Raw genomic sequence first — 20,638 nt, forward strand, 5'->3', positions numbered from 1 at the left:
CTCTCCTTCTCCTGAACCTCGTCACTCTTTCTTTCCTCTGCCAATTCAAAACCATCATTTTCAGGTGACAAATACACAACATCTTCACTCTCTCTCTCCTCTACAGTTTCCCTCTCTACAGGCATATTGTCCACTTCCAAAAATATCTCATCGGAAGGGCAAATTTCAGGTAAAGGAAAAACGTTAAAATTAACCTCCTCCCCTAAAACCTCCGTTCGAGCATGAATTTTTCGAATTTTATCTCTAGCCACAACCTGATTTTTCTTGATGGGATTATTCCCAAAAGGTGCCAATTCATACAATGCATCCGAAAATTTCTTAACTACAATAAAAGGCCCCCCATAAAAAGACTGTAATTTCTTGGACACGTCAGTCTTCACAATATTGAAGAAAGCATAACAAACATCTGTCACTCTCAATGCCTCCTTCTGTACTCTGTGTTTATTTTGAACCTCTAAATATAATTTGGATTTCGTAGAAATTCTCTTAATTATGTCCTCCATATTTTTCAGAAATTCCAAATACGACCGCGAGGATGAAGATTCAACAGACGGAGCTGGTGACAGAAAATCAAGGGGAATACGTGGCTGACGGCCGAAAACCAGAAAAAATGGAGAATAACCAGTTCTTGAACTCTTGGAGCAGTTAATCACCAACGTAGCCAAAGGTAATTTTTTAGCCCAGTCCTTAGTTCCATGGTTTTCATCTACTTTCAAAGCAGCATATAAACTCTGATTTTGTCTCTACAGGATTCGAATTTGGATTCCTGGGGGGAACTAGAACAGTATCAACCCCCAATCCTTTCATCACCCCCTTAAACACACTGCTTGTAAAATTTGTACCTCTATCCGATCTCAAAGCCCTAAATAAGCCATAGGTAGGTACAAAATTTTCCAATATAGCCCTTACAGTTGTTTCAGTTTTAGCATCAACTAACGGACATGTAAAGACATACCTGGAAAATAAGCAAACCATGATTAAGACAAACTTAACCGTCTGTCCCTGATGATAACATGGAGTCCAAGGACCAACCAGGTCCACTGACATATTAGCAAAAACTTCACTACTTTGAACAGAATGAGTGATAGGTGAAACATGTTTAGGATTACTTCCAGCCTTTTTCAAACATGTAATACAACTTCGCATTCTCGATTCCACAAACTTGTTCACGCCAGGCATAAAAAATCTCTCATTTATCTTACGTATTGTCTCCTGAACACCTCTATATCCAGAACCATATCCACCATGAGCTGAATCAAATATATCATTATATAAGGAAAGAGGCACTACAGGCCTCTCGACAAAACCCCCTTCGGCCAAAGGCTGTCTGAAAATTACAACCCCCTCTAGCACATACATATGACCAATAAGATTGTACAATAGTTCTTTTCTGCCCGATAACTCAGCCCTCTCATAAGAAGACAACTGTCTCCTTTCCAATATCCATAACCTTATTTCATTTAGAATCTCGTCCTGCTGAAGACTACGTTGCCAGACAAACTCAACATCCACCTCATCCTCTGCAGAATGTACCTGCATAATGGTATAGATTTGATCCAGAAATGGTGAATCATCCAGGTAAGGATCCAAAATTTTACTATCTGTCTCTCTACACTCCTGACAATCCTTCAGTTGATGTTCCTTACAATCTAACTCAGTTCTCGACAAATAATCTACGTTCACATGCTTAGTCCCCTGTCGATGGATAACTGTAAAGTCAAAACTTTGCAAGAAAGTTATCCATCGATAGGTGACACCATTTATTGATCCTTTAGCCCAGCGTTTATAATGCACTAATGAAATACTGTCTGTCCGAACCAAAAATTCACGAAACCTACAAAAGTGTAAAAAATTCTTTAGTGTATATACTAATGCACCTAATTCTCCTTTATAAGAAGGGTAATTTTGTTCAGCAGCATTACACTTTTTACTACAGACACCGAACACTCTTTCTACACCATCCTGTTCTTGCGAAATAATCCCTGCAAAATACTGAGAACTATAATCTACATCCACGATAAAAAGATTAGGATTATCCCATTGAGGATAGCCTTTACACATCTCAGTCTTAAACATGTCCATAAATTCAGTCCATACTCTATTCAATTCTTCTGTCCACTTAATTATAGTGTCATTCCTGTGACTATCCAACATGCACGACCTCTTGGCATAATCAGCAAAATATCCTCTGTAATAATTGGTAAATCCCAAAAACTTCTGTAACTCCTTCCCTGTTCTAGGCTTGCCCCAATCCTTAATCCGTTCCAAATATGCAGGATTCATTTTCAATCCATCGGCACTAATAATATGCCCCAAATAATGGCATTCTCTAGTCAATAAATCACAGTTATCTAAATTCAATTTCAGGTTGACCTGCCTAAGAACTTGAAACAGCGCCTGCAGATGCTCCACATGTTCCTCTGGACTGGATGAAAATACGATCAGATCGTCCAAATAACTGATACAGAATCCATACATTCCTGGCAAGATAGACAGCACCTTATCCATCAGAGCACAAAACAGGCTGGGTGCATTACACAACCCAAATGGCAACCTGTTAAACAAATACATCCTGTTTGCTGCACTAAAAGCTGTCAACAGTTTCGAGTCTTCATCCATAGTCATCGAATGGTAAGCAGCTGTCAAGTCAAGAGTACTGAACACCTTGCCAGAACCCAGCTTCGTCAGATTATCAGAAATCAATGGCAGCGGCCACGCCACCCGCTTAGTCACATTGTTCAAATTGCGAAAGTCGATAACAAACCTCAACTTCGCCTCTGCTCCAGGTGCAGCCTTCTTTTTCACAGCAAAAATAGGACTAGACCAATCCGAGAAACCCTCTTCAATAATGCCGGCGTTCAACCATTTGGTTAACTGTTCTTTCAACTTAGCATCGTACTCTGGATTCAACGGAATATTTCTGGCCTTCACAGGTTTAGCTCCAGGTAACAATTCTATATTATATGTCATTAATCGACAATCACCAATATCTGAATCATTCATTGAAAAGATATCAAAATTTTCCAAACAAATTTTAATAATCTTAGGTTTCAATTCTGGATTTTCTTTAATCATCTGGTTTTCATCTAACTTCAATTTTTGAATAATAAACTGTACTCGCTCATGCATTTTTTGCCCCGACAACTTTTCTGGCTTATCCAACTCATTAATTGTTTTATTACAGGTGACATCTTGATTATCCATGACAAAACAATGCCCCATCTTCACATTTCTCAGCAAGGTAATAGGTTTTATTGACGCATTAACTACATTAACCACGCAGGACCCATCTTTCCGTGGCTGATACACTCCCTCAATGATCATAATCCCATTACCACTTGTCATCTTAGAAGAATTAGGTGACACATACCAAAACCCATCATTCTTTAATCCAGCCACATGCACAACAGCTGTAGATCCTCCAGGATAAAAAATAGTTTTGTCCAGCAACTTCACATTATACTTTGTTGAATATAACTCTCCAAACCCACCCCCCTCCTTTATCCCTGGCAAGGTAGGTTTAGATGGAATTTCAGAATTCATTCGTCCGGACAAAATAGGAATTTTCTGTATCTCTGCCACCACCTGTTTCTGTAAACAGGAATTAATAGGAACAGATTCCCCACAAAATTTAAATTTATCCTCATCCAAACAAATATTAATTTTATTCTTTTTCAGGAAATCAGATCCAAGATTCACCAACCTACTCGTTACCTCAGGTACATAAAATATCTCCGTAAACACAGCTTGAGTTCCAGCAAATCTAAATTTCAACTCGACATATCAAATAATATTAACTTTCTTTAAATCTACTGAATACGCTGATAATTTAGCAGGACAAAACCCAATTCCATGTTTATCAAGAATTTCTCTAGATATTAAAGAATTAAAATTATTTCCTGTATCAATAATTCCTAACTCCTCCACCGTAATATCAGCCCCTGGCACAAAAAATTCTAAATCCGCACAAATAGGCATTTTTGTTATCTTCAAAAACTTCACGATCTCTTGAAAACCCTAGTCATTTCTATCAATATACCTTCGAATTAAAATCTCAATGCAGTATTACAAATAATTAATATATCCATGTTAATTAATTTTAAATTTTAGATATACATCATTCCACTACACAGCAGTCAGCCCTCCGTCCGTCACCAGCCGCCAACATACTGTTCGATTTATGAAATCCTGTACAACTTCCAGACTACCGGCATCACACAGCTACACACCAAGCCTTTTCTCATACAAGTAAGTACCTCTCAAAGTTTTAATATTCACTACAACTTTGCATAGGTACCTATCAAAAATATAATATATAGTAGATATATATATATATAAATATATATATATTGTTTTCATTGACAGCCACTAACACGATCATACCTTGACTGAAGAATAAACAGGACAGAAATACTTTATAAAGTTGAGAGCAATTATCTGAATACAAAACAGCAAAATTAACAAATTACACATAGCAAACCCAAAAAATCAACTACAGTACTATAGCCTACAGGGTGGGGCAAATAAGACCGGACAAATTCTAACTTTTAAACAAATGAACATAAAATAGTCAATTTTAAAGATTTTATTGAATTTTAAAAACTGGCAAGCTAAATGGGTATATGACTATTAGATTATTCAATAAAATCGCCGCCAGCCTCAATCACCACCTTCACCCGCCCCCTGAACCGCCCGCAGGCCCTGGTCACCATGTCCCTGTCCAAGCTGGCGAATTTCTCCTTGATGGGGGCAATGAGGAAGGTCTTTGTTCTATAGGCACGTCTATTGGTGCATGCTTCAAAGTAGCCACAGGCCCAAAAGTCCATTTAATTAAGATCGGGCTGCTGGGGAGCCCCATTTCCTTAGGAACATGAGTAACCGCAGGATCCAAATTCACCCAACTTTAACGCTACCCTTTGACATGGAGGCTCTTTTTGGGACCACAGTTGAGCTGAAACGGCGTTCTATACCTTTTTAGAAATGGCATGAAGATTTAGCAAGGGTTGTCAGCGCAATTCATAGTCTAAAATGAGTTTTTAAGTTCCATATGGGTCTCTAACGTCGAGAACCGAGAAATTTTCACGATTTCACACAATTTTTTACAGCTTAAAATCTGCCACGTTTCACTTTGCAGGAGTACTACAGCCAATCCACTTAAGATAGAGAGCTCTAGTCTTTTCTAGTGTCTTATTTATGTATCTAACAGTATTCCCAGCAAGTTGCATAACTCTACCTCATCTACAGATGGGCTGAGATCCGATTTAGTGGACCCTAGTCGAGAATCTAGATTATTCCACCGGCGCATTTCGAATCTGCCTTGTTGAACATAAGCGCGGCCAGCTCGGAGTACGAGCCCATCTTCGTCCAAAGATTTTTTTGTGCTAAAAGGTAATTACCTAAGCTTTTTATAGTGGGGTCAAACGTCCTGATTGGTCAAGTAGTTTTGGCGCTATGGCCGTTTAAAGTTTGTCCGGTCTTATTTGCCCCACCCTGTATATAATGAATACGAATAAAAGAACGACCTATAAATTTCATCCCAAAATGAAATTTATATATCGAATCAATCATATCTATTACATAGGATATTGCTGAAAATTGTTCCTAGCTATGTCAGCAATCATAGCCTCATACTGTTTCTCATCTCTGCTCTTTTCAGAATCCACAACAGGCCCCACCTGATTGACTGTCTTCTTCAGAAACTGCTCAGGTATTACCCTATTATTAGGCACTCCAGGACCTTCTTTCTTTTCGTTGCCTGCTGAGAAAAACCTAGCTTTGGTCTTTCCTATGCGAGAATCAGGAGCTGGCGGCTTACCGTCCCTCTTCTGCCAGCAACTAGCCACTACATGACCTTTTTTCCCACAATACCAACAGATCATAGTTTTAGCCTTCGAATTCAGAGCCCCAATCACGTTCTCAACCTGATCCCAAGGAATATCATCATCCCCTTCAATCCACGCATTATTATCGCCAATCTCAGTCCTGCCCTCCAAATCAGATACATGCACTTCACTGATTACAGGCCTAGCTTTTACCTCCCTGGAATCCTCTAGCTTCAACCCTTCCATAGCCTGAGAATAACAGGACGTTACATTTTCAGGTGAAACGTGTCCAGAACGAGCCCAGCTTATGTAATGCTGACCTCTGCGAATCAAATAAGTCAAGAAAGCGCTGTAATCTTCCAGGTAATGCATAGATTCAATGAAATTAGCCATATCTCTAGCTAGATCAGAAAACAGCAAATTCTTAGCCACATTATTATAGAAATCACGCCAAGATTGTCTAGAAATTTGACCAGGATGCATAAGCCTAAACAACCGTAACTTAGCATTGAAGAACCCATCCACATTTTGACCACTTTTCTGTTTCAGGTCATAAAAGTACTCAGTCGCAGTTTCAATATCAGCAAAAGGTATCACCAACCTTCTTATCAACAGGTAATAACCTAAAGCACTTAGAGAAGCATTGGCTTCCGGCGTAATTAGCCTCCCCATCTTCTTTCCTTTGCACTCAAATATCCTATTGTACAGAACGTCCTTGAAAATTTTGCGAACCGAGCAACCCTCCATAATGATAAGAAATAATCCTCAAAATCAATGTTTCCATCCCAAAATGGAGCATCCCGCACAAAATCACTATCCCACTTGACTCCTCTTACAAGACAAAACTCCTTAAACTGTTCCTCTACAGTCTGTTGACTTACACTACCGCCGGCCACCTTTTTATAAGCCTTAAGCACTTCAGCCCTTTCCTCAATTAAAGGAAATATATCCAACAATTGATTCTCATATTCGGTCAAACAACTCTCACGAACATTCATCCAATTTCCATTCCCAACTGGACCCAAAAACTCAATCTGCAAAAACTTCAGATGTCCAGGAGCACTTTTTACCCTTTTAGCCTCGAAATTGGTAGAATCCAATTTAGCCTCCACACTCAAACGATTAATGAAAGATGCATTAAACGAATCATCTCCCGTCAATTTGACTGCAGATACACTAGCCCCCATACTTGTCTCATACAAAATACCGCTATTATCCCCATCCGGTGGCAGTTGCGCCACCTTTTTCTTAATAGTAGCCAAATCAACATCATAGCCTAACATCATGCTCATCAGAATTCTTGAACTCTTTCACCTTATTCTCCAGCCGTTTATTCGCCGCCGTTAGCTTATCCACCTGACCCTTGACAGTCGTATGCTCCTTTAACATTGCCCTAACATATTTTTTTATGCTTTCAGGCACAACATCATTCTCCACATCGCCCAACGCCGGCTCCACATTCGCATTGGCACCTGCACCAACATCCTCAGCCACATCATCATCCTCCTCCCAATTGTCGGGAGTTCTATCATCATCCTGACTGTCAGTCTCCCGAGGACGCTTAGGCGGCCGTCCACGCTTGCCTTCACCTTTACCCCGCTCTCCTTTTTCTCCATCAGCCATATCCGAGCACTAGAACTAGATTCGCCGTGAAATTTAGATCAGAAGAGTTAAAGAATGAAATTCCACAGAAACCTAAAATATAAATCAAGTTATAAATATAAAAAAATAAAACAAAACTGTGAAAAATCCGAGATAAAAAAATCTCAAAAAGTGATTGAATTCAAATTAAACACCACTTCCCCCACCCTTAACTCAGTAGCAGGTCTAAATAACACGTAGCACAATAAGACTGCGCCAAATGAGATATAGACAGACTTTCATAAGTTAATGATAGAGTAGACTTAATATTTAATTCAAAATGCAAACAGTTTTTTAAGTATTTATTATATTGGATTAAATGCAGTTTTTGAGTAAATAAGATTAGATATATATACTTTATTTAGAAATGGTTAAATATATTAATAATTCAAAACTACTGATTATTTAAGCTGGAAAGTTCTGAAGTAGCAGGATGTCTGTCTGTATATCAGGACACCAAGCAACAGGATGACTGTCTGTTTAATTAATACAATGTATTAATTAACTATGCACTTTGAAGGGGTAGAATATCTGCCTATGCAAACTAGCTAAAGTAATAGGATGTCTGTAAATAGCTGAATTGGTCTTAATAAGACTCGAACCCAAACCAGATAATGTTCTGTGTTAGGACTCTCAATATCAACTGTCTTTAATACATTTTCTCTTTATTCTTTCTGAGAGCAATTGAAGAGTAATTGAGAGTAACAACTAAAACATGTCTGCAAACTTAAATATATGACATCACAACTTAAATATATAATAATATACATTACTTGAATGCCAACAAGACCTAACAGAATCATTAAAAAATATACCTGCCCTTTTGACAGCTATTAACCCCTACAGATTGGGGGGGAGGGTCATATTGACCCCCCCCTCTATTTTTTCAATGTCATTTTTTTGTAGGTAAGATAGAGAGTTGTGACTTCATGACTTTTTAAGTTTAGTAATTATACGTCGGCAAGAGTTGATTTTATTAGGATATCTGGTCTGTGTCGGTCATGGTGTCCGGTCAAAGTCGGTTGGGTAGCACCAAAATTAAAAATAAATTCTAAATAATTCTTAATTTCTACATTATGACTTTGTATATAAGATAGAAACCTAAAATTTTTTTGTTGAATACTGAGATATCAATGACCTTATGAGAAAAGTGGTGTTATGACCGTTTGACCGCACCCTGACCGACTTTATGACCGATTTTTGTCCGGCTTTTACTACAGACATATATCATGAATATCGTGGCTTCTATTACAGCTAGAGACCTATAAATTTTTTTGGTAAATCCTTGAGCAATAATAAACAAATACCGCCGTAACCGCTGAAAATGGCGGTTTCCGTTAATTGCCGTTTTTTGGCGATGATCAGAAAAAGTAATATTTTTGTTATGAAAAATAAAAGTTCGTCCTAAAATTTGGTCATCCTAGCTGTAAAATTGGCCACTCTACAGCTGTTTTAAAATTTAGCGGCTGGCCGCTAAAAAGCGGCTAAGGAGCGGCCTGACTGCTATGACTAGAAAAAGTAATTTTCTCTAAAAATACACATGAACCACCAGAAAAAAATTTTACGTCTTTATCTGTAACAGAAGCCGAGATAGAGGGGGGGTCAATATGACCCCCCCCCCCCAGATCTATTAAGGTGGGAATAGGGGCCCGATCTGTAAGGGTTAACTGTTAAACAGAGCCAATTTGAGTTTTAACTAGAAAAGACATTGAAGGAGCAGTTTTTCAGACTTTACTAAGAAAAACAAAGTTGTAGAACTCGCCAAGCCTAACAATAGTTGTAAAATGAACTGTTGCAGCAGTGGTGGAGATTATCTTCGTCAAAAATATATATAACAGCGCATAGCAACGTTGTGCCCTTTTTTGGACAGGAAGGACTCATGTTGTTGTGCTTTTCCAATAAATACAAAGTTGTAGAATTTACTAGGCCTAATAATAATAGACATTATTGGCATCCTGAAAAACTGAAAATTGTGAGTTTAACATGAATAACAGTCAACACAGTGATTGGTAGGTTCAAATTTTTATCTTATTCTGTCCTCATTGGTTTGTTAGTTTGTTCAGACCACACCAATATTATTGCATCCTAAAAACAATAGAGAACATCATTGAAACTTGGACAAATAGACACAAATGTAGTCCTGTCATCTCAGAGAACATCTGGAAAAAGTTACAAAGATCACAGAAACTCTTAAACTCATTACTGTTAACCTTAAGATGGACCCAGAACAACATATACATCAAGAAACAAAAATTTGACCAATCAAAAAACATTGAGTGATGAAATCAAAACAATACCTTTTGACTGGCCATCAACCTGACCATCCAGCATACAATGTGTTCTAAGTAGATGCAAATAATGTCAATGTTAGGCCTTGCAAGTTCTATAACTTTGTATTTATTGTTAAAGCACAAAAAAACAGTTACTTAAGTTGCTTTGGGAAAAACTGAAAGTTCTGACATTTAATTGTTGACAATAGTTGTTGTTAACGTTAGGACTCAGATGCACATGGAGACTGGAAGTGAGAATCCTTTGGCCAATCTTAGATTGGTAAGCTTTGCGCACACCTGATTGTATTCTATGCTACATTACAAACTGACCCGCAATTCTCATGGAAGCTACTTAATTATTACTTCACCCTGGCCTAGAGTTTTGGCAGGTGTTCCATATCAAGCCACACTAATTAATGGCACACTCATACAAGGAGCATGGACAAAGAAAAGCAGTGTTAAAGCTGCTTGCTATGTAGAACTTCCTACTAATCTCCCTCCTTACAACCTTAGGGCATCTCAGGGATGGTTGTGTGATTATAATCTGACAAATTCCGACAGCATTTGTCAACCAAGTGCAAAGTCTATGCGGGGAACTCAGTTTCTCCCAACCACAGCATAGTGAGCTAACCACCACTATGGAACAAACCGTCATTGGCAGGTTCAAATTTTTGGCTTAAATTCTGTTAGGTTTTCATTGGTTTTATTTTAGTGTCTGATGTTCAGGTCCCCCTAATATGAGTCCTTCTTGTCATAGAATGGGCACAACGTTGCTATGCGCTGTTATATATATTTTTGACGAAGATAATCTCCACCACTGCTGCAACAGTTCATCTTACAACTATTGTTAGGCTTGGCGAGTTCTACAACTTTGTTTTTCTTAGTCAAGTCTGAAAAACTACTCCTTCAATGTCTTTTCTAGTTAAAACCCAAATTGGCTCTGTTTAACAGTTAATAACTGTCAAAAGGGCAGGTATATTTTTATTGATTCTGTTAGGTCTTGTTGGCATTCAAGTAATGTATATTCTAAGGTGTGTTAGACACTTTTTACTGTTCACTAAAACATGTTTTGGACAAAATTTCGTATTAGTTATGTAAAAAATTATTGAAAAATCAGTGACAAAAGTAATTTGCAGTTTTGAAGATCTTATAGAACAGCTAGGATTTCGGGAAAGATATTTTTGGAATCGGGGGACAAAAATTTATCAGGAAATGAAAAAAACTGAACGCGCATGTTTTTTTAAATAAACATTTTATCCAGGACAGGGGTGAATGACGCTCTTTATATTTATGCTAGAAGTATGATTGTTTAGGAAGTGGTTAACAATTTACGGTACAGTTTTATTTCAAATTTTCATACCATATAATCTAAATTTTCAAATTGTTTTCTTATGTGAGATTTTCAAAGTAAATGAAATTCGAAAACTTTTAAAGTATGATTATAATATGATTTACTTTCATAATACTTCTCTGGAAGATATATTACTCTAAGAAAGGTCCTTTTATCATATTAAACAGAAAGAGAATTGTTAGAAAAAAAACTTATTGGAATTATTTTCCAATGAAATGATCTAAATCTATTATAAGAATTATTGATTCTTTTGATTTGAATACAAAGGTTGATTTGTTATATCTTTTCAATCTAAAATTTCTTACAATTTATTTGCTCTGGAAATAAAAAGAATTTAGGTACAATTCAGCGATCTAAAGGGACAAGACAATGGCCAATAAATTTATTTACATCCCCAATGTCAATACATAAAATTAATTCTTATGTAGATTACAAATAGTGGATGATAACAACCATTCAAATTCATCCCCAAAGTTGTTAAACCAACGAATAATAAAACGTTATTTTGAAACTTTTGGGACTATTTTGGTAAACAGCAAATTGTCCCCTCTCTCTGGTTACAGTTATATTACACATCACGGTTGGTTTTTTATTAAATGAATAAAATAGGGTACAATGTTTGGCACTTTCGATATAAGTAAATGATAATAAAAAACCCATAGAATGCGATAATAACTTCAGAAAAATTGAAGAAAATAGTTTTCATACTTAATTAACGTTTTTAAGTTTTTCTTCAAAAAGTTTAGATAAGATGCCTTTAAAAGTCGTCTATGATTTTGTCAGGGATAAAAATGTAACTTTAAAATAAGAATTACAACATATTTTTTCAATTAGTACAAAGTAAAATTTTGAACATTTTATTGATCAGTATATTTTTTAACATGTGAAGTAGAAACCTGAATATTTTATCATGAAAATTGTGTTATGATTTGATTGTCTGCTAGATTACAAGAAAAAAGATACTGACAGTACTTGTTGGTTCTTTAAAAAAATTAGGTAGATTACTTTCAGAACCCCTCTTTTTGCAACGTTATTTCAATAGAACAGAGCCGTAGTCTTAGTGTACTCAATATCTAGACAGCCAACCATTGTTTTAGAATTGTTCATTTTTTTTAACTTCTGATAAAAACAGAATTAATGGTATTTTTGTAAATATTATACCTCCAAGAAATGGCTATACTTCCCAATCATATGTTGTGTGATATTTAAGAGGAATTATTTTGATATAATGTCATTAAAATATTCGTTGAAAAAAGTGCTATTCTAGCTTATACTTTACATTAATGTGTAAGATAATTCAAATAAAAGATAATGAAGATTTATATTATATTTAATTGTTATAATTATAAAGAAAAACCTGGAAACAGTAAAAAATTGACTTTATTTTATTGACGTAGGGAAAATTTTGTCAAATATTTGAATAAAAAAACAATATAAAACAAAATAAATTATTTTTAATATAGTCACAAAAAGGCTTAATGAGTTTAGGAAATATTTCATTCACTAATCATGTCATTTAAACTCTATTACACAGAATACAGTGTAAAAAAAGATGTTCTCGTTTTAATTTTAAGTAATTTCAAATGCATTTTAATACCTTTTAATGATTTATTTTTTGAAACATCTTTTTTTAAAATGTTATTGATTTTTGAAGTTATATGTAAAAATGTTTTTAAATTTTGTTAACATTTTGTTTTAAATGTAGAAAATTGGTAATTCTAAACATTCAAAAAATGATTTTATTAAATTTTCATCACTTAAATTGCATGTTTGATGAAATTTTCAACTGATAATTCAAGAAAAATTGTTTAAGTTTTATTATATTTTACTTTGAAATGTTAAAAAAATATAATTATTGTCAAAAATGTGGAAGTTATACTTTCCTCAAAAAAAGACCTAAAACATGCAAATTAACACGTGTAATGAGATTTTTTTTCTTTCAGGTTTAATTTTAAGTAATTATTGATATTTTTTGTAAAAAGGATTTTATATAAAAAGTTTTAAAACTCGAGTTATGTAGTGGTTCTAAAAAAGGTTGCGAAATTATGCAATTTTCTTGCAAAAAAAATTTTCTAGGATTTTAAAAATAGCAAAGGGTGTTATTAGACGTACTTACAGATACAATTGCTAAGTCATTTTGGCCAAACACTAAAATAAAGTTTTTACATCTGAGGGTCCAACCGTGACATCCTATTATATAATATAGAAAGGTTTTTGCCTTAAGCCTAAGATTTCAATAACTACTGAACCGATCGAGTTCTACTTTTTAAGGATACTTCATATAAGATGCAGACTGGTCGTAGGTAGCTTATACCAATAACGAAAAATATTCGAAAAAACGTCTTGAAACCTATACGTGGTTTTCAGCTGTCGTTGGGGGAGGGCAACATATAATAGAATTGACGACCTCTCCATTTGCCCCACATTTACTATTTAAGATTTATTTCACTTGCTGTTTATACCTTATACCTGGGTCGTAGAAATATTTTTTTAGATTAAAGCCCTGAAATGGCTCTAGGCTAATTTTCTACCCTCTTCTTACCCCTTTAAATAAGCAGCACTTATGAAGGGTTGCAGCCGAAAGTCTTTATATAAAAGTAGCAGGTTGTCTCTCTGTGGCTCAAGGTCTTATTAACCACTTGACCTATGTGTTTATGTGCTATAATGAAGCTTTTTATGGGTCCAGGGAAGGTTTATAAATATTTTGGGGGAGGGTACTTCCACACTCCGAAGAGAAATCACCCCTCTATTTATTTATTCATTTTTTTAGACAAAACTTTTTAAATTACTTAAATAAGATTCATTAAAAATGTCATAAAAGTTTAGAAGCTGCTAGTTTGTACAATCCAATAAATATTCAATAAAAGTCCCCAAAGTTTTTCAGCCAAGGAATGAGAGAACATAATCATAAATCTTTTTTAGAAACAAAACTTCTTTGAAAAGCAAATGTATTGATTTAAACGACGTAATTCACTATCTTAAGACACTAATGTCTAAGTCTATATTTATTTTATTATCATATAAGACGACCTTTAAATTTTTATCATTATGGATAACCATAATTGTGTCAAAAAGTATATAAAATTGAATTTAGTTAAAAAAAAGTCTTAGCTTCTAAAAGTAAATAATCTCTGTTTTACTTAAAGTCAATACATAATATTAGTTAAGCGTTGTTTGTTACAGATGAAACATAATTATAAAATTGCTGCGCTAATCCAAAAAATACCTTTTACAAGAATAAGTTTATTCGAAAAATTAATGTTAAGTAATGAAAATAAAAATTTTACCATATAAAGGCAAGAAACCGGTACTATAACATATTACTTAAAGTTATAAGGGAGAGGAGTCGAGGACACTGGCAAATAAATTAATTTTATTGCCAATTCTCCTTTTAATGGTTACAAAATACTAAATGCAGAACATCACAAATATCACAAAAAATAAGGCTATTAAGATAATAAAATCTTAAACACAATCCAGTAAGACAAATGTTTTAAGTACATATAGAAACAACCTATAAAGCTAAAGATAGAATATTATATAGCTTCTTAAAATTATCGATTAATCGCAATATTTTACCTTACTTATTAGCAATTTAGCTTGCTAATATGGACCTTATTTCTTGGACAGTTAATTTAGCCAGCTGCAAGCATCACTTGAGCAGAGTACATTAATATCTGGTGCAACATCCAAGTAATTATATATCGATTGAAGGAATATTTGAAAGTTTAGCTGTTTATGATGTTTCTAAATGAACCAAACACTTAGTTAACATGATCGTTTCAACCATTTTCGGCATTTGCCCTGTTAAGTATAAAATATACATTAGAATACAAAAATAAAAATATGTTATAAAAAGTCATATAATAACAATAACATGTAAATGCTTATAATCAGATCGATAGTTTTTGTGAGATTTACTTATGGCAATTGTAAAGATTTTAAAAAAGATTTAAAACTTTTTTTACTTTAGATACAAGTTAGTTAGTGATCTAAAAGATCATAAAACTATAAATATTTCAACAAAAAATCAATTTTATAACAGTTTGTTTTTTTCCTTCATATTCTTAATTTCTTCTCGTAGCTCCCAGTTCTTCACCTAAAAAGTTTTTATGTAATAATAATATTTCTTAGTAAGATGACCTCAGATACGTGTTACAATAGATAATTATTTTTTCTATTACATGTATTTAACCATGCTAAAGTTAAATAAATATTATGTAATGTTTATATTAGTAGCAGAATGATTTAACACGGAAAATGTACAAGTTTAGCAATATTCACAAAGAAAGGAAGCAATACACCATTCCCTTTCTTTATATTAAAAACCTCACCAAGCAGCATAAGATCCCTAACCTATTCCCACAGATAAAAAAAATACAAAAACTAACCTGAATTGAAAATTGTGAGCCGCAGTACATAACAAAAATGAGGTATGGAAACCCAACAGGCCACGTGTCATAAAAAACTCGTCTCACAATAATATTGCCAACCTAAAAAAAAACAAGGATTACAACATCCATAAAGGGAAGCTTAACAAATCAGACACACTAGTGCATTAACAAAGCATTTATAACTATATAATATAACACTATATTAATAAATATTTCTAAAATGACCAAGCTAATATTGCTTGATTCACTTCTACAAGAGATGCGATTGATAATGAAGATTTTTTTCTTTGAAATATATTTCGTTATGAAGCAGCAGTGTTTACTAATTTATAAATGTTACGGTTGAGATAGATTTATAACTGTTAAAAGTGCAATAAATATTTGACAAAAAATGAATTGGTTCAAGTAGGGTTGGGTCGGATATCCGGCAATATAATATTATATATATTTTTCAATAAAAATCCCTATTTTAGCTTTATGTAAATTTTATATTAGAAATCTAAAAGTAAAAACATATATTTTGGTGGCGGCAGCTGTACTTAGCAGCTGCCAGCCGCCGCAACCAGTGGACGGCAGGAAAACAGCGGCGGATTTTTAATATGTCATTAGGACATATTAGAAAAGCTCAAGTTTAAAAATTTGAAGTCTCTAAGTCAAAAAATGTGGTCACAGGAGCCGTTTAAAGATTTCTGGAGACCTGGAGGTTCAGGAACTACAGGATTATACCTGGAACCTGAAATTGACTTGAACACCTATATTTCATATGAGGATGTACGATTATAGGATATTTTAGTATTTGATTACATGAAAGACTATAAAGACTTTCTTCAAAAATCTATGGTATAAGTTGGTAAAGATTGGCACACAGACAAACATACAAACACAACTATATGGTAGCAAATCAACATACAAACCTGCATCCCAGTGAAGAAATAAAAGTTGGACAGACAAGACATAAGAAATAGCGGCGCTCCTAACATGGCATGGAATCTTCGTTGTCCATTTGTGCTTAATAAACCTAAAATAAAAACAAACAATAATATAATCACTAGGGCTCGGCAGACGCACATCAGCCGCCACTAAGCCTCACATTTAGACTTAAAGCAGATTTTTCATATTGTAAAAGGTTGATTTCCCTGATGCTTACAGGCGGCTGACACGAGGATGCCGATCCCTAGTAAACACTTATATCTTAAATCCTGAACTAATGTAATCCCAAAAGCACAGGAGCAATAATAACATTATTTTTTTAAAAAAGTTGATTTTTTAATACATACATTATTTTCTATTATATGAAGTAGTAAGATTTTTTGTCTGTAGCAAAGCATCTCGCTAAACGCTGTACCAATATGTTTCTCCTTTACGGTGAAGCTCCTTTTAGGTCCAGGGAAGATTTTTCGGTACACCGACAAACCTCCTAAAGGGACAAACGTCCTAATGCGACAAACGTCCTAAACCTCATAATGCAACATACATCCTAATGCGACAAACCTCCTAAGCGACATACCCCCTAATGCGACAAACCACCTAAAGGGACAAACATCCTAATGCGACATTTCTTAAGTAAAACGTCCTAAAATTTTTCAAAAGTTAAAAAATAAAAAAAATCTTCCAAAATTTGAGGACAAAATCCACCACTGCTGTTAAAAAAGTTGAACAATAAAATCCAATATGGCGATAAAACACACAAGGACGAAATTCAAAACCGAAAATTATTTCTTAAATAACTTTGTCCACAGGGTGAAATTTAAAAATCCGTCCGACAGTTGTCCCAAAGTCTGTGTTGGCTACCCAACGGCATGGTTTCGAACACGATACAACCTTGCATTAAAAATATCGACCCTTACCTCACACTTAATAAATGTGATATCAAGTTTTTTGGAGGTTTTACTTAAGATATGTCGCATTAGGAGGTTTGTCGCTTAGGACGTTTATCGTTTAGGAGGTTTGTCGGATTAGGATGTTTGTCGCATTAGGACGTTTGTCGTAGTAGGACGTTTGTCGACTATTTGGAAGAGGGTATCTCCACCCTCCGATTAAAAATGACCCCACCAAAATGTTTCTAGAGGCTTCTGGGGGCGTAGTTGCTAGTATGCAGGGCGACCACTCCAAAACCAAATAAATATAGTATTTTTATAGTATATTTTTTTAATCCATATAGTATATACATATAGTATATTTTTTCTTACTCATATAATATGATATAGTATCGGACTTTGTTTCATTTAGTAATACATAATATATAATCCATCAATAAAAAACTCAAGGCAAAGCTGTTATCAAAGTAATTTCACATATAAAGGGGGAGGGGGGGGGGGAGTTTTGCCACTTTCGCTTACTCTTTGATTATTAGGCTAGGTATTAATGTGAGTCTATAGGTCATTAGGGATAAAAGTTTACTTTTGGGTAGAACTTCACGTATATTTAATCATTTTTTGGATAGGTCTCCAGGTTCAGGTGCTGCAGGCTAGCTGGAAGTTGGTTTCTGGACAAGTAAAAAAAAATTAAATTTCTGTTTGAAGAGTTAGAGATCAACTTATTAAACAAAATATGTATCTTTATTTTACTAACATATCTGAAGAAAAAAAATAAAATCCGACTCCAATTTTTGGTCCTGCAGGCCTCCAGGTTCACTCTGGACAGGTGAAAAATTCAAATTTCTTATTAGAATAGCTAGAGGTCAACTTATAAAACAGAAAATGCATCTTTTTGGATGTTATTAACATAACTGAAGAAAAAATTAAAATCGACCTCCAAGATCTGGTTCTGCAGGCCTCCAGGTCCACTCTGGACAGGTAAAATTCAAATTTCTTGTTTGAAGAGTTAGAGGTCAACGTATAAAACAAAGTATGCATCTTTTTGGGTATTTTTTTTACATATTTGAAGAAAAAAAATGACATTTAGCCTCCAGGTTCAGGTGCTGGAGACCCTCAGGTGGACTCTGGGAAGGTAAAAATCAAACTTCTGATTTGAACAGTTAATGGAATATTTGTTAAACAAAATGAGCTTATATTTGGATGTTATTTATATATTTTAAGGAAAAAATAAATTAGCCTCCTGGTTTAGGTGCTTCAGGCCTCCAGGTGGACTCAGGACAGGTATAACATCAAAATTTTAAATTTAAGGAGTTAAAGGTTAGTTTATTAAACAACAGAAGCATCTTTTTTAGATAATATTTATGTGTTTTAAAGAAAAAATGACAATCGACCTCCAGGCTATGTTAAGGTGCTGCAGGCCTCCAGATGGACTCTGGACAGGTAAAATATTATGTTAATATATAATAATATGTTAATATTATCCAAATAAATGCATATTCTGTTATATAAATTGACCTCTAACTCTTCATATAAGAAATTTGATTGTTTACCTGTCCAGAGTTGACCTGGAGGCCTGCAAGACCTGAACTTGGAGGCCAATTTATATATTTTCTTCAGATATGTTAATAAGATCAAAAAATACATATTCTGTTTTAAAAGTTGACCTTTAACATAAAATAAATTTTTTTTATTTTTTACCAGTCCAGAGTGAACCTGGAGGCCTGCATGACTTGACCCTGGAGGCTAATTTTCATTTTTTCTTCATATGTTAATATCATCCTAAAAGATGCATATTTTGTTTAATATAAGTTGATCTCTAAATCTTCAAACAAAAATTTTAAATTTTTTACCTGTCCAGAAACCACCTTCCAGCCTGCAGCACCTAAACCTGGAAACCTATCCAAAAAATGAATAAATAAAAGTGAACAAAAGTAAACTTTTATCCCAACTAAGCTATAGTCTCAAATTAATACCTAGCTTAATAATCACAGAGTAAGCTAAAGTGGCAAAACATTTTTTCCTCGCTAGTTAAGTTAATTCTATGAAAAATAACTGATATTTAAAACTTTATCACAAACAATAATAGGTATATTTTCAGGATTTTCTCAATTACTGTAGAGCTTTATGCATTTCTGTCATATCACAGTATCTTTTGATAGGTTATTTTAGGTTAGGTTAGGTAAGTGAAAGGTTAATGATTGCCCCTCAGAGATAAAGCCCCTCGCAGGGGCTAAAAATAGAAGAAAACCTACTGTGAAAATAAGACAAAATACTCCTTCAGAGGCGTTGTCTCAAAATGACAATATTCGTTTTTTGTTATTTAAATTTAATATCATATAGTATATATAGTAAATTTTGGTCAAATAAAGGTAATATTATATAGTATATATAGTAAATTTTTGTCATATAGTATGATATAGTATCTAAATTCATCCTATATAGTATAAATAGTATATATAGTATGCAGTGGTCGCCCTGAGTATGTTTTAATTCCTTAAAATTTGTAACTAAAATTTTGGACGTAATGACAAACTCAAATTAGTAGTCCTACGCTACACTAAAATCAATACCTGATTCAAAGTTAGAGTAAGCTGGAGTTTTTCCAATTTCTCTAGAAATATTCTCACAAAGTATTCCAATACAATTTAAAATACTCCAAACAAGGATGAAATCTTGCACACCTATAAATGGTAAATATCGAGAAATTTCAAATTGATTATGTCTTGAGTTCAAGCCTTTTCTAAGTAAAAATCCTACGAAGAATATACCTGCGGTACATTAACCCTGCAGGGTTACCCTATAATCTTTATTACCTAAAATAATCAAAGATAAAGCACCAATACGATGTAAAAAAAAGAGTATTTCAAAAATATTTCAAAAATTTTGGTCGGTAAACACTTTTAAGGAAATCTTCTATTTCTCTAAACTATTCTTAAAAAAGATTAATTAATGTACCTTAGACTTCACAGGAGTGTTTGATATTTCTTGTTTTTTTAACCAAAATTGACTTTTTAAGAAAAGAGGATTAAAAGAAGGGGTTTGTAATTACAATACAGACCATTTGAAGAAACGCTTGACCTATAGAGTAGCTTCAGTACCAAAATAATAAAATCTCACCATGCCAAATGTAGACAAATCCAAAGATGACAATGGTTATTATCATGCGGACTGGTAAAGTAAAACAATTTTAATAATTCTTGTCAATACGTCATCTGTTTAGTTCATTATAGCATAACTACTCTGTATTTGGGGCAAGATTTTTTTTTTCTCAAGACTTTTTTAAAATTCAAGTAGAGAGAGAGGACCAGAGTTTCGGATGCGCATTGATTGTATGCGGATCCGG

At 34.2% G+C, this 20,638-nt stretch overlaps 3 protein-coding genes across 3 annotated transcripts in view; 2 read left to right on the plus strand and 1 right to left on the minus strand.

Annotated features, from left to right (window-relative positions):
• The first annotated feature begins 531 nt into the window (after positions 1-531).
• Positions 532-4,323, plus strand: LOC145332147 (uncharacterized). Its single transcript, XM_080177091.1, has 6 exons — positions 532-667; positions 1,465-1,578; positions 2,368-2,945; positions 3,185-3,241; positions 3,679-3,719; positions 4,111-4,323. Exons 3-6 carry the CDS (start codon positions 2,849-2,851, stop codon positions 4,291-4,293), a joined length of 378 nt encoding a protein of 125 aa, XP_080033217.1. The 5' UTR covers positions 532-667; positions 1,465-1,578; positions 2,368-2,848; the 3' UTR covers positions 4,294-4,323.
• Positions 4,324-14,311: 9,988 nt separating this feature from the next.
• On the minus strand, positions 14,312-20,554 carry LOC145331097 (protein-cysteine N-palmitoyltransferase Rasp-like). Its single transcript, XM_080175727.1, has 5 exons — positions 20,413-20,554; positions 19,866-19,976; positions 16,393-16,496; positions 15,476-15,577; positions 14,312-15,183 (listed from the first exon to the last, which is right to left on the minus strand). Exons 1-5 carry the CDS (start codon positions 20,456-20,458, stop codon positions 15,121-15,123), a joined length of 426 nt encoding a protein of 141 aa, XP_080031853.1. The 5' UTR covers positions 20,459-20,554; the 3' UTR covers positions 14,312-15,120.
• Dus3 (Dihydrouridine synthase 3) overlaps positions 15,701-20,638 on the plus strand; it is a 118,055-nt gene continuing 113,117 nt past the window's right edge. Inside the window, exon 1 of the mRNA XM_080175868.1 lies at positions 15,701-15,735. The gene's annotated coding sequence lies outside the window, so the exon portion shown is untranslated. The remainder of the gene's footprint in view (positions 15,736-20,638) is intronic.

The sequence above is a fragment of the Acartia tonsa genome, chromosome 11, assembly GCF_053477335.1.
Source record: "Acartia tonsa isolate MP-2025a chromosome 11, ASM5347733v1, whole genome shotgun sequence".
Lineage (NCBI taxonomy): Eukaryota > Metazoa > Arthropoda > Copepoda > Calanoida > Acartiidae > Acartia > Acartia tonsa.